This window comes from Mirounga leonina, unplaced genomic scaffold, assembly GCF_011800145.1.
Source record: "Mirounga leonina isolate KUSES-001 unplaced genomic scaffold, KU_Mleo_1.0 Mir_357, whole genome shotgun sequence".
In the NCBI taxonomy this organism is placed as follows: Eukaryota; Metazoa; Chordata; class Mammalia; order Carnivora; family Phocidae; genus Mirounga; species Mirounga leonina.
In genome coordinates, this window is record NW_023270702.1 from 13275637 (window position 1) to 13289847 (window position 14211).

The following is a 14211-nucleotide window of genomic DNA, read 5'->3' on the forward strand; positions in this document are numbered from 1 at the left end:
ACTGAGCCACCCAGGCGCCCTATTTTAAAAGATTTTATTTATTTATTTGACACAGAGAGACACAGTCAGAGAGAGAAGACAAGCAGGGGAAGTGGGAGAGGGAGAAGCAGGCTCCCTGCTGAGCAGGGAGCCCAATGAGGGGCTCGATCCCAGAACCCTGGGATTATGACCTGAGCCGAAGACAGACGCTTAATAACTGAGCCAGCCACATGCCCCACTCCTTTTATTTTTTAATTAAAACCTCTACATAAGTGATACTTAAAAATTTTCCATAGTTACTCTTTGATGAGTTTGAGTTTTTATGAGAAGAATTTAAATGTCAGCATTTTTCTTATCAGAAAATTTGTCTAATTATGAAAAAAAATATACAGAGTTCATAAATATGTGTAGCATTTTTTTTAAAGATTTTATTTATTTATTTGAGAGAGAGAGAATGAGAGACAGAGAGCATGAGAGGGAGGAGGGTCAAAGGGAGAAGCAGACTCCCCGCCGAGCAGGGAGTCCAATGTGGGACTCGATCCCGGGACTCCAGGATCATGACCTGAGCCGAAGGCAGTCACTTAACCAACTGAGCCACCCAGGCGCCCCTATGTGTAGCATTTTAAAAGTAGAATTTAAAACTTATGCCTTTATTTCAAGAATTCCTAACTTATTTACTCATAAATAAAATGCATGACTATTTAACCAAATATCAAGAAAAACACATAATTATTGGAAAGGTATCATTGAAGACAAGTTTGTATTTTTCTTTTTTTCCTTCAGGATATTTATGGTCTACTACTACTATTAGTGAACTGAAGGGCCTCATTCCTTTGAAAATGTTAATGAGTCTGTACACAAAACAATTTTTTTTAATTTCTTTTTTCCCTCACAAATCTATTGTGGAATAAAAATAAATAATCCTGGCTTATGTTACAAGCACTCTTGCTCTCTAGGTTTGAAAAAGAGGTGTAGGTTAAGTCAGGAATGATTTTTGGGAACATTTTCATCAAGCACTTTAATGTTAGCCCATGTTTCTTATTCTCTCGAGGTTTTGTTTGTTGTCATCTTTGAAGTGTTGCTTCTAGTTAGTGAGATTTTCAAGCAACAGAATGAAAACAAAAAATGTATGGTTTGCTAAAAGAAAGAATCCAAAATTTTTTTTCCCTACCCTACTGCCATACAAGTATAGTATCTTATAATTAACATATCTTGGTTGAGGGGCGCCTGGGTGGCTCAGTTGGTTAAGCGACTGCCTTCGGCTCGGGTCATGATCCTGGAGTCCCGGGATCGAGTCCCGCGTCGGGCTCCCTGTTTGGCAGGGGGGTCTGCTTCTCCCTCTGACCCTCCTCCCTCTCATGCTCTCTGTCTCTCATTCTCTCTCTCTCAAATAAATAAATAAAATCTTTAAAAAAAAAAACATATCTTGGTTGACTATATTTATCATTCAACTAACACCCTCTACACAAGCATAAAGATACTCACATGACATATATGGTTATGCAGTAGGCACGCATACATATATATATGCACACATAAACACGTTCATATATTGAATATACATGTGTTCATGGATTAAGCATATACATACACATAACCTCCTATATATAACACACATGCATTCACACCACATATATAAGTGTGCATGGATTTAAAAATAATAGTACTTTGGAAACCTCCAGAACTGATCATTGAATTGAGTGAAGTCACAAATTATAGAATTACAATTACAAAATTAATATACAAAAAAATGTTGACTTTCTTTGCACTAATAAGGAAGTAGCAGAAAGAGGAATTGAGAAAACAATCCTATTTACAGTTGCACCAAAAATATAAAATACCTAAGAATAAACCTAACCAAGGAGGTGTAACATCTGTACTCCAAAAACTATAAAACTCTGATAAAAGAAATGGAAGATGACACAAATGGAAAGATACTCTATGCTTGTGGATTGGAAGGACCAATATTGTTAACATATGCATACTACCCAAAGCAATCTATATATTTAATGCAATGCCTATGAAAATACCAACAACATTTTTCATAGAACCAGAACAAATAATCTTAAATTTATATGGAACCACAAAAGATTACAACTGGTCAAAGCAATCTTAAAAAAGAAGAACAAAGCTGTAGTGATCAAAACAGTATTGTATTGGCACAAAAATAGACACATGGATCTACAGAACAGATTAGGGAGCACAGAAATAAACCCATGATTATATGATCAATTAATCTACAACAAAGGGTGCAAGAAAATGCAATGAGAAAAAGACAATCTCTTCAACAAATTGTGTTGGGAAAACTGGACAGCTATATGCAAAGAATGAAATAGGACCACTTTCTTATACCAGACACAAAAATAAATTCAAAATGGATTAAGGACTTAAGTGTGAGACTTGAAACCATTAGACTCTTAGAAGAAAACATAGGCTGTAATTTCTTTGACATCAGCCATAGAAACATTTTTTTTTTTTAAAGATATGTCTCCTCAGGCAAGGGAAACAAAAGCAAAATTAAACCTCTGGGACTACACCAAAATAAAAAGCAGAGTACCTGAATAGACAATTTTCCAAAAAAAGACACAAATGACCAACAGACACATGAAAAGAAGCTCAAAATCATTAATCATCAGATAAATGCAAATCAAAACCATGATGAGATATCACTTTGCAGCTGTAAGAATGGTTAGAATACAAAAGACAAGAAATAACAAACATTGGTGAGGATGTAGAGAAAAAGGAACAATTGTGCACCATTGGCGGGAATATAAATTTGTGCAGCCACTGTGGAAAGCAGTATGGAGGTTCCTCAAAAAACTAAAAATAGAAATATCATATGATTTAGCAATTCTGCTACTGGGTAGCAGAATTTTCTTTATCCAAAGAAAATGAAAACACTAATTGAAAAAAAATATGTATCCTTATATATGTACCCCTATGTTTATTGTAGCATTATTTACAATAGCCAAGATATGGAAGCAACCCAAGTGTCCACTCATAGATGAATGGATAAAGAAGATGTAGTATATGCACAATGGAATATTACTCAGCCATAGAAAAGAATGGGATCCTGCCATCTGCAACAACAGGGATTGACTAGTGGGTAAAATGCTAAGTGAAATAAGTCAGGAAGAGAATGACAAATACCATACGATCTCACTCATATAGAGGATTTAAGAAACAAATGAAGTAAAAGGAGAAAAAGAAAAAAACCCAGAATCTTAAATACAGAGAAAAAACTGGTGGATGCCAGAGGGGAGGTGGGTGGGAGAATGGATGAAATAGATAGAGGGAATTAAGAGTACACTTACTGTGATGAGCACTGAATAATGTAGAGAATTGAATCATTATATTGTACACCTGAAACTAATATAACACTGCTAACTATACTTCAATAAAAAATGTTATTGACAAAAAAAAAAAAAGAAATGCAATGCTTTACAGTAATAAAAGCTCTTCTAAAACGATGAAACAGTAAAGAAACAGTGTTGCAATATATTTCTCTCTTGATTTTTAGGCATATTACAACAGAAAATGAACTCTATCCATACAGAATTTGGACAAACACTACAAATAAAACCATTCTGATTGTTTAACTGCTTTTGAAACATCAATATAAAACTAGTAATACATCATTTGAATCATTTTTGTAAGTGTGAGAATAACCGTGCTTTTGACTGATAACCCCTCTGACAGCCAAGGTCATACCAAAGAATATCAGGTTGGAATAAAAAAAAAAAAGAGATTTAAACATTTTTTTTTTCAGTTTAAATTGGTCATTTAGTTTGAAAATCTCTTTCCATAATTGCTTCAGTTGCAACTAGATGAGTATTTCAAGACGTTCATTCCAGATTTGTGGACCGCCGATGTCAATGATCACAGAATTTTAGAAATGGAAATGATCAATGGATTATCTGGTCCAGTACTTTTGGTTGGCAGATGAGCTGATGTAAATTAATTATCTAAAAACTTTGTGGTTAAGAGAATGAAAAAAGAAATCATTACTATTTCAGGGGAGGAAACTGGGGCATGAAGACATTAAATGAGATGCCAACTGTATTAGAACGTGTTACTTGCAGTCAGGACTAAAATATAGCCTGCCAATATCTCATGTAGTGCTTTCCACTATCCTATCCCATCTTGATACTGTTGATGGTTTTGAAGTGTCATCTGGATGTGGAAAGATAAAATTTAATAGGAAAGAAATACATTCCCTGGCTCTCTGGACAACACACTTACTGTCATCCTATGTTTACAGCTAAAGATGGGTTTTGGATGTCACTGCTTGAAGAGTCCTGAGAAGTTTTATCGAGGTGAACTCCAGAAGGAAAAGAACAATGTCATTTCAGTATGTGTGTTTAACAGACTTCATTTTAGTTGTAATATTTTGCTTATGCAACATATAATAAGATTATTTTTTACAAAATGTATTTATAAGTTTCAGTCTAGCATTTAGCCACACTGACTAAACAATGTAATTGCTCTGAATGAACTCTAAATAGCTTTCAACATTTCATTACAAAGCAATTACATCTGAGTCTTTCCCAGTGTTTTTGGCATGGCCTTTTAAAAACAGAAATTATACAAACAGGCGAAATCAACCATTATGAAATATAACCCACATGCTTAAAAAGCAAGCCTTCACAGTGAAAGTGAGGTAGGTGGGGTTGAAGTCAAATGATAAACAGTTTATTGTCAAGGTAACTGCAAAGAGAGAATTCATCATGCTTACTCAAGGTAAGTTTATTTTTTGAAAAGGGAATATTTACTTAATTTTACAATGCTATGAAGTAGTACAAAATTTATTAGATATTCTTTGAAAGTTAAGTGAAGATCAACCTCTTGTAAATCTGTATTTTAAAAAAATATTTGGCTTTTATAAAGGGAAACATAATTGTGTGCTTGTCTGGATTTTGGAAGATCATAATTGGTTAACACCTATTGAGTGCTTACTGTATTGCAGGCACTGCTCTAAGCATGTATCTTCAAATATGTGTCCTCAAATATGTATCATATCCTCAAATATGTATCAGTATAATCCTATGAGGTAGTTGCTACTATTATCCTCATTTCTACAGATGGGGGTACTGAGACACAGGGTAAGTAATTTTTGTTCAAGAACAAGCACCATGATGGAAGGTTGGGATTTAAACCCAAGCACTGTGGTGCCTGTGTCCATGATCTTAACTGCTTTTTGTGCTACACACACTTACTTGTAAGGATACTATGCACAGATCTTACACAGGTCTGGGGATTTAGAGATGGAAAGAATGGTGAACCATTAACATAATAACTAAGCATAACTTCAGAAAATATCATAGTGCTTATTTGGCCTTAGGTCTATGCCTCCTAATGTGGCTTTTAAAAAAAGAAAACATTAACGATCATGCAGTGCAAATTAACTCTTTAATTTATTTATTTTTATTTATTTATTTTTAATTTTCTTATGCCATGTAAATCACCATACATTACATCATTAGTTTTAGATGTAGTGTTCCATGATTCATTGTTTGTGCATAACACCCAGTGCTCCATGCAGAACGTGCCCTCTTTAATACCCATCACCAGGCTAACCCATCCCCTCACCCCCCTCCCCTCTAGAACCCTCAGTTTGTTTCTCAGAGTCCATAATCTCTCATGGTTCGTCTCCCCCTCCGATTTCCTCCCCCTTCATTTTATCCTTCCTACTATCTTCTTCTTTTTTTTTTTTTTTAACATATAATGTATTGTTTCAGAGGTACAGGTCTGTGATTCAACAGTCTTACACAATTCACAGTGCTCATCATAGCACATACCCTCTGCAATGTCTATCACCCAGCCACCACATCCCTCCCACCCCCCCACCACTCCAGCAACCCTCAGTTTGTTTCCTGAGATTAAGAATTCCTCATATCAGTGAGGTCATATGATACATGTCTTTCTCTGATTGACTTATTTCGCTCAGCATAATACCCTCCAGTTCCATGCACGTCGTTTATTTTAAATGAAAACTGCTTATTTTAAGATAGGTTTAACTGAGGCCCAGGGTCTTTGGGTGATCCACATACCCCTTGTGACTATCTGTTCCTTCTGTGTGAAGATGTGAGAATGGGCATCTGAGTATTTTTCTGGGAAAAAAAAATGTTTTTCCTTAGATTGTTAGAGGGATATATGGTTTACCTAATATAGAGCAGGGTGGGCAAACTTTTTCAGTAAAGGTAAATATTTTAGACTTTGTGGGCCATATGCGGTTTCTTTTGCAACTATTCACCTCTACTGTAGTGCAAAAGCAGCTATAGAGGTATAAAGGTAAGCATGGCAGTGTTCCAACAACATTGTATTTATGTTCATTAAAATTTGAATTTTATATAACATCTATGTCACAAAGTATTATTGTGCCTTTGACTGTTAGCCAATCATTTAAAAATGTAAAAGACAAACAAACAAAACCCACCCCAAGATGAAAAATATCTTAGCTCAGGGACAAGAAAAAGCAAGCAGCAGGCCAAATTTGGCCCATGGGCCATCTGATAATTTGTTAGAAATGCAAGTTCTCAGGCCTCTCTGAAAATCTATGGAATCAGAAACTTCAGAATTGGACCCAGCAGTCTGTGTTTTAAAAAGTCTCTTAGGTGAAAAGGATACATGCTGCAGTTTGAGAACCACTGGTTCTCGATGATTCAGTTCACCCATCCATTCATTTCTCCTTACAATAAATGCTTTTTGAGATGTAATTATAATGTATCAGGAATACAGTGGATAAAGTACTAGATTTCCTCCTCATAGGTGCAAGAATAATTCTTCCATAAAACAAAAAATGGTAACTTTCTGACAATGACCTACTTTTTGAAATACATTTTATAGTATATCATGGCCCTATCCATATACACACACATGCCTGGAACAAAATAACACAAAGGAATATGTACCCTAATACGTGTGAGGCACTTTCTGATATTGTCTGTTCTATTTCTGTTGTATTCACTCCAGTAAATTGATTTTGCAATCCACTTATACATTACAACTTGGAGTTTGAAAAATACTGCAATAAAATATGCTCACCAGTGCAAATTCCTTGTTGAGAATCATCTGTTCAACTAAAGATGACTCATTGTGGAAGAGGTGGGGTTGCATATGGCTCCACATATGAGGAAACCACCAGAACTCATCCACAGACCTAAGCAAAAGGTCATCTCCTTCATCTTCCTCTTCAGTCCCTGTAAAACATGAGGTTAAAAATGGTTTGAATGAATATTTCGTATTGGCTTGAAGATGATGTTTGTCAGATTTTTGTTATTCTTCTTACTACTGATACATAAATCCTATTTTGCATTGTTTTAATCATAATAAAAAGAAATGACCATAGTCTAAATTACACTGAAGGCAATGTGGCTGGGGGTTGTGATGAGTTGGAGTGCAGATAGTTGTTTAGTTTAGAACTTAGGGGTATTTTGTCACTGACACTGTTCAGGATTGCTAGCGTATGGTAAGAAATGAATAAACAAACTTCATTTGAGACAATTTATTTTTGTTTTAAAATTATTAACTGATAATTCTTTTCCTCTTGCATGCACAGGGGAAACCTGATCAGAGATGATTTTTTTTTATTCTTAAAAATATTCTTGCATATGAGTCTAAAATTGAGCTTAAAATTTAAGTGATAAAGTTTGTTAATTTTTTTCTGATTAGAAAAATAATATATGCTTATTGAATAAGTGAAAAAAAAGCACGGACTAGTGATATATGAATCTCAAAAACAAAACAAAACAAAACAAAAACAAAGATCATCATCTAGAGCTAACATTTTGGTATTTTGATATTTTCTTTTAAATCTTTTTCTGCTTTTTTAAAAGTTGAGCTAACACTGTATAATTACTTTTGTATCCTTACATTTTTAACATAAATATTATGAACATACACATTTCCTATTTTGATACCAATATTTCTTAAAACTTAAACAATGAAGTTATTAACACAATAGAACCTTGGCTTGGGAACTTTAATATAAAGTTCTCATCTTCTCTTAAGAAAATTTGTGTTCAAGGCATAGTAAAAACCCTTTGTCATGCCACAAGTGAAAAAAAAAAAAGAACGAAATAACAACTTAATTCTCAGGGAATTCTCTTCATTGCAGATACCAACAAATATTTTCACTGTATGAAATCATACAATTTTTGCACAATTTTACAATATGCAGTCTAATTTTAAAACGTTCTGGATCAGTAATATAAGAATTGATTCCTAAAAAAAAAAAAAAAAAAAAAAAAAGAATTGATTCCTATTTGGTCTCTAGATACTTAACTAAATAAGTGAAGTAAAATAACAGATTCTGTCTTAGAGTATGAGGTGTATTTATTTGGTTTATTTTTCCACAATATAATATGTTTTACAGATGGCTGCTTAATTTAATACTAAGCAAATAAATATTAAAGTTTTTTTTAAAGAATCCTCTCCAAATGTTTCATTTATGTGTCTCATAATAAAGATTTCACTGATCATGCAGTAAAGAGTGCTGTGAAATGGTTAAAGTGTATATTTGATATCAATAAATACAAAAGTAGTGTCTCTACTTCTGCCATTTGCTTTACTATGTGATTTTGGACAAGTCAACTTCTTTGAATCTCAGTTTCCTGGTTTAAAATGGAGATATAAATACCTATCTCATTGGGTCTTTGTGAAAAGTGAATGAGATTGATTTATTAAAGCACTTAATATCATGACTTTCAGATAGCAAGCACTTCATAAATATCAGGATCTCTTTCTTCTTAAAAATAATATCTACAGGTTTATACTTACAGTGTTCTAAATTTATATATTTTTACAAATTCTTGAAAACATTGCTTGCCTAGATTATTAATTTCTTGAAGTCAGAGATTGGATTCCTTTAACTTGCACAGTATTATGCCACTTCCCCAGAGCAGTGAGTAGGTGAATAATTTAATTCAATCCATATTAATATAATGTCAGTGAACTTCAGAGCTTTCATATGTCCACCGAAGTGCATGGAAACTTTTGTGTGTATTTATGTATATGAATTATTTCTATGGTACAATTCATAATGCATAGTTCTTAGAGGGTGTAAGGACCATCAGGTTTAATTAGAGTTTTGGCACCATACTACTTGTAATAATTGCTACTATACAAAGGGTAAAGAAATAGAAGTTTTGAATGTGATAAAGTCTTATGAATCAGTTGAGCAGACAGAATCCTTAATTTTTATTAACTTTAGCTACAATTGTTATAAGACAGATTTGCAATTCATTGACTTTGTTAATATAGAGAATTTCAAATGTTGAAATCCAAATAGAGAAAAGTTTATCATTTCCTCAGATGGATTTCAAGCATGAAGTGTTTAGACCATGTTTCTTATGGCCATAATTTAGCCCACTGAAGCACAGATTAGAGTTACTTTGTGTCACATGCAATGAATGAATTGACAGTTCTCCCACCCTTCTGTTGTGCTTTGAATACAGAATGTTTGAGATATGCTTCCATTCACCTTAAACTTCACTGATCGTTATTGAAAGTAGCAGGAATCACAAAACACATACTTGACCAGGAAGGAGGTCAATTAATCAACTTAAATGAAATTTGTAGACTATTGATATAAACAGATACATGACTGATCATAAAATATTAATAATTTTTATACTAGAGATTGAGTTAATTTATAAACACTCCTCACAAGGTTGAGAGTGATATTTAAAACTATTTTTTCACCTCATAGATTAATTTCCCATCAGCCTTTCTCTTACTTTATATAGGTCTTATAATTCAAAGCCATGTGAGGCAAGCTTGTGACACTAGAAATAGCTTAATGAAAAATATGATACCAAAAAAAAAAGAAAAATATGATACCAAGTCATGCTGAGAGACCAACGCAGAATTTCAAATGTTTTAAAATCCAACTAAATGAAAATATTAAATTTTCAGATCACTATAAACACATATTTTTCTATACTATTAACACATATTTTTCTATACCTAATTTAATATGTGAGGATATAATTTGTAGTTCATACATCACCATATTTAACACAAGTTACAATCCATTAAAAGAATTTGTGTTCATATTTAGCCTTTTATGTCTAATCTGATCTAGATTCAAATCTACAACATCATTATTATTTTTTTTTAAGATTTATTTATTTATTTATTTATTTATTTATTTATTTATTTATTTGACAGAGCACAAGCAGGCAGAGTGGCAGGCAGAGGAAGAGGGAGAAGCAGGCTCTCTGCTGAGCAGGGAGCCCAACAGTGGGCTCAATCTCAGGACCCTAGGATTATGGCATGAGCCAAAGGCAGCTGCTTAACCAACAGAGCCACCCAGGCGCCCCCAAATCTACATCATTATTAATTAAAAATGTAGCATTTTTTGTTCTCACTTAATAGTTTTTCCCTCTTACCTCTCTAAATTCTCAATAAATAGGAAGTTTTTAAATTCAGAAGTAAAATATTGAAGAATTTACTTTTTTGTTACCACTTGTAGATGATCTTGTTATGAAATAATAGCATACTTCTAAAAGTTCTTTAAGTCTGCCAATATAAGGATAATTTTAGCAAGATCTGGGCTAGAGGTTAATTCCCATAAGGCAATGTTAAAATGCAATTTATAAAATTCCAGTGTCTGCATTATTGCTTTTGTACAAATGTCTGCTTTATATTTGCTCATTATGTATGAAATATTGTAATTCCTGAATGGTAAGAAGATGTTTGTATTTTCTCTGTATATTGAATCTGGCATGGTTCCATATAGGTAGGTATGTACTAAACTAATTTTAAATATTACAATAAATAAAAGAACTGTGTGGTGATGAAAATCGATTAAAAGTTACCTATGGTTACCTATTAGTTCTAGAACTGATAAATTCAACAGAGCTGCAGAGTTCAAAAATCAATATACAGAAATCTGCTGCATTTCTATGCACTACTAACAAAAGAGCACAAAGAGAAATTAAGAAAATCCCATTTACAATTGCACCAAAAATAATAAAATACTTAGGAATAAACCTAACCAAGGAAGTGTAACAACAGTACTCTAAAGACTATAAGACATTGATGAAAGAAATAGGAGATGAAGAAATTCCAAACAAATGGAAAGAAAGATATGCCACGCTGATGAATTGGAAGAACAAATATTAAAATATCCAAACTATCCAAGCAATCTATAGGTTCAGTGCAATCCATATCAAAATATCAATAGTATTTTTCACAGAACAAGAACAAATAATCCTAAAATTTGTATGAAACCACAAAAGATCACAAACAGCCAAAGCCATCTTGAGGAAGAAGAACAAAACTGGGGGTCCACACTCCCAGATTTCAAACTGTACTGCAAAGCTATTGTAATTAAAACAGTATAGAACAACACAATAAAAGGCTACATAGATCAATAGAACAGAATAGAGAGCCCAGACAGAAACCCACACTTATGTGGTCAATTAATCTATGACAAAAGAAGGAAGAATATAGTAGGGGGAAAAATAGTCTCTTCAATAAATGGTGTTGGAAAAATTAGACAACTATATGCAAAAGAATGAAACTGGACACCATACACACAAATAAACTCAAAAAGGACTAAAGATCTAAATATAAGACCTGAAACAATAAAACTCTTAAAAGAAAACATAGGCAGTAATCTGTGGACATCAACCTCAGCAATAATTTTCTGGATGTGTTTCTCCAGTCAAGAAAAACAAAAGCAAAAATAAATTATTGGGAGAGGGGCGGAGCAAGATGGCGGAGGAGTTGGAGACCTGGATTTCGTCTCCTCTCAGGAATTCAGCTGGATAGGGATCAAACCATTCTGAACACCTACAAACTCAACAGGAGATCGAAGAAAAGAAGAGCAACAACTCTCTCATCAGAAAAGCGACCGCTTTCTGGAAGGTAGGACGTGCGGAGAAGTGAATCCGAGGCGATATTCGGGAGGATAGACGGCGGGGGAGGGGCCTCCGGCGGCCGCTTCTGGCAAGTGATAGAACCACGGAGCACAAAATCGGAACTTTTAAAAGTCTGCTCCGGGGAGGGACGTCACTCTGGTGGCTAAGTGGGGGGTGGAACCCTCCGGGACAGTGTGGTGTCAGGACCCTCGGGGTCACAGAAAGACCGGGGGTGCCTGAGGGTGGCAGAGCTCCCAGGTAACGGAGCAGGGAAGCCGGCTGCAGAGGCAGAGCCCAGGCGCGGGCTCTCAGCTCGGGGTGGCCATGAACCGGGATCCGCGGCACAGTCGGGCCCCTGCTCCTCCAGCAGGGACCCAACAAGCGGCAGATCCGGGGAGACTCACCTTCCTCCCCCGGGAGGAGCCGCGCGGGAGTGCACCGCAGGGATCTGCCGGGTTTGGAGACTCCACCCGGGGTCGGGTGCCAGAGAGAGAAACGCGCGGTCACAGGCCGGGTGAGCACGGAGTGCGGCCGGAGACGGGGAGACGGGAGTGACTGACGGCTTTTCTCTGGGGGCTCACTGAGGAGCGGGCCCGAGTTCTCGGCTCCTCCGGGGCGGAGATTGGGAGGCCGCCATTTTCACGCTCCGCCTCCAAAGCTGTACGGAAAGCTCGCAGGGAACAAAAGCCCCGGAGAGCAAACCCGAGCAGATCACTTAGCCGGGAGGGGGCGAGGGCGGGGCACTTCCGCCTCCGGCAGAGACATTTAGAAACCACGGCAACAGGCCCCTCCCCAGAAGATCAGCGAGAACAGCCGGCCAAGACCGAGTTTACCGATCAATGAGAACGGCAGAGCTCCAGCGCTAGGGGAATACTGTACATAGAATTCACGGCTTTTTTACCATGATTCTTTAGTCTTTTAAAGTTAATTTTTTAACTGTCTTTTTGTCTTTTTATTTCTTTTTGAATTTTTCTTTTTCCCTTTTTCAACCAACATCTTATCAATCCCTTTTTTTAAAAAAAAACATTTTTATTTTTCATTTTTAGAGTCATATTCTATCCCTTCATAGTAGTTACCCTTATTTTTGGCTTATATATATAAGTTGTTCTCTCTTTAAAATTTTGAGATAGTTTCTTCTAACAGATTAAAATAGACCCTAAATCTCTAGTATATGGTGTTTTCTATTCCCCTGCCTGATCACATCCTCTCCCTTTTTTTTTCTCTTTTTCTTTTTTCTTTTTTTAAATCCTCTTCTTTCTTTTTTCAAACAACTTCTTATTAATTCCTTTTATAACATTTTTTATAATTTCCATTTTTACAGTCATATTCCATCCCTTCATCATATCAACCCTTATTTTTGTACATATATAAGTTTTTCTTTCTTTAAAATTTTGGGAGGCACTTTCTTCTAAAAGACCAAAATACACCCCAAATCTAGTGTGTGGCACTGATTTATATACCATATAGATCATATTTGATCACATTCTGGTTTTTCTTTTGTTGTTGTTGTTTTGTTTTGTTTGTTTTTGTTTTTATATTTATCTTTTTCTTTTTTTTCTTTTTCTTTTTTCTCTCTTTCCCTTTCTTTTCCCACTGCTTCAGGTCTTTTCTGATTTGTTTAGAGTATATTTTCTGGGGACGTGGTTACTCTGCTAGCATTTTGTTCTCTCATTAATCTATTCTTCTCTGCACAAAATGACAAGATGGAAAAAATCACCTCAACAAAAAGAACAAGAGGTAGTACCGACTGCCAGGGACCTACTGAATACGGACATTAGTACGATGTCAGATCTAGAGTTCAGAATCATCACTTTAAAGATACTAGCTGGGCTTGAAAAAAAATATGGAAGTTATTAGAGAAACCCTTTCTGCAGAAGTAAAAGAACTAAAATCCAACCAAGTAGAAATCAAAAAGGCTATTAATGAGGTGCAATCAAAAATGGGGGTGCTAACTGCTAGAATAAATGAGGAAGAAGAGAGAATCACTAATATAGAAGATGAAATGATGGAAAATAAAGAAGCTGAGAAAAAGAGAGATAAACAACTACTGGATCACGAGGGCAGAATTCGAGAGATAAGCGATACCATAAGACGAAACAACATTAGAATAATTGGGATCCCAGAAGAAGAAGAAAGAGAGAGAGGGCCAGAAGGTATAATGGAGCAAATTATAGCAGAGAACTTCCCTAATTTGGGGAAAGAAACAGGCATGAAAATCCAGGAAGCACAGAGAACCCCTCTCAAAATCAATAAAAATAGGTCAACTCCCCAACATCTAATCGTAAAACTTACGAGTCTCATAGACAAAGAGAAAATCCTGAAAGCAGCTCGGGAGAAGAGATATGTAACCTACAAGGGTAGAAAC

General features: G+C 35.3%; 1 protein-coding gene across 1 annotated transcript in view; it reads right to left on the reverse strand.

Moving 5' to 3' along the window:
- The window catches only part of LOC118027114 (bifunctional heparan sulfate N-deacetylase/N-sulfotransferase 4), a 267224-nt gene that overhangs the window by 133153 nt on the left and 119860 nt on the right, over positions 1–14211 (reverse strand). The window contains exon 3 of the mRNA XM_035030328.1: positions 7024–7178. Within this exon, the coding sequence (XP_034886219.1) occupies positions 7024–7178 (155 nt within the window). The remainder of the gene's footprint in view (positions 1–7023; positions 7179–14211) is intronic.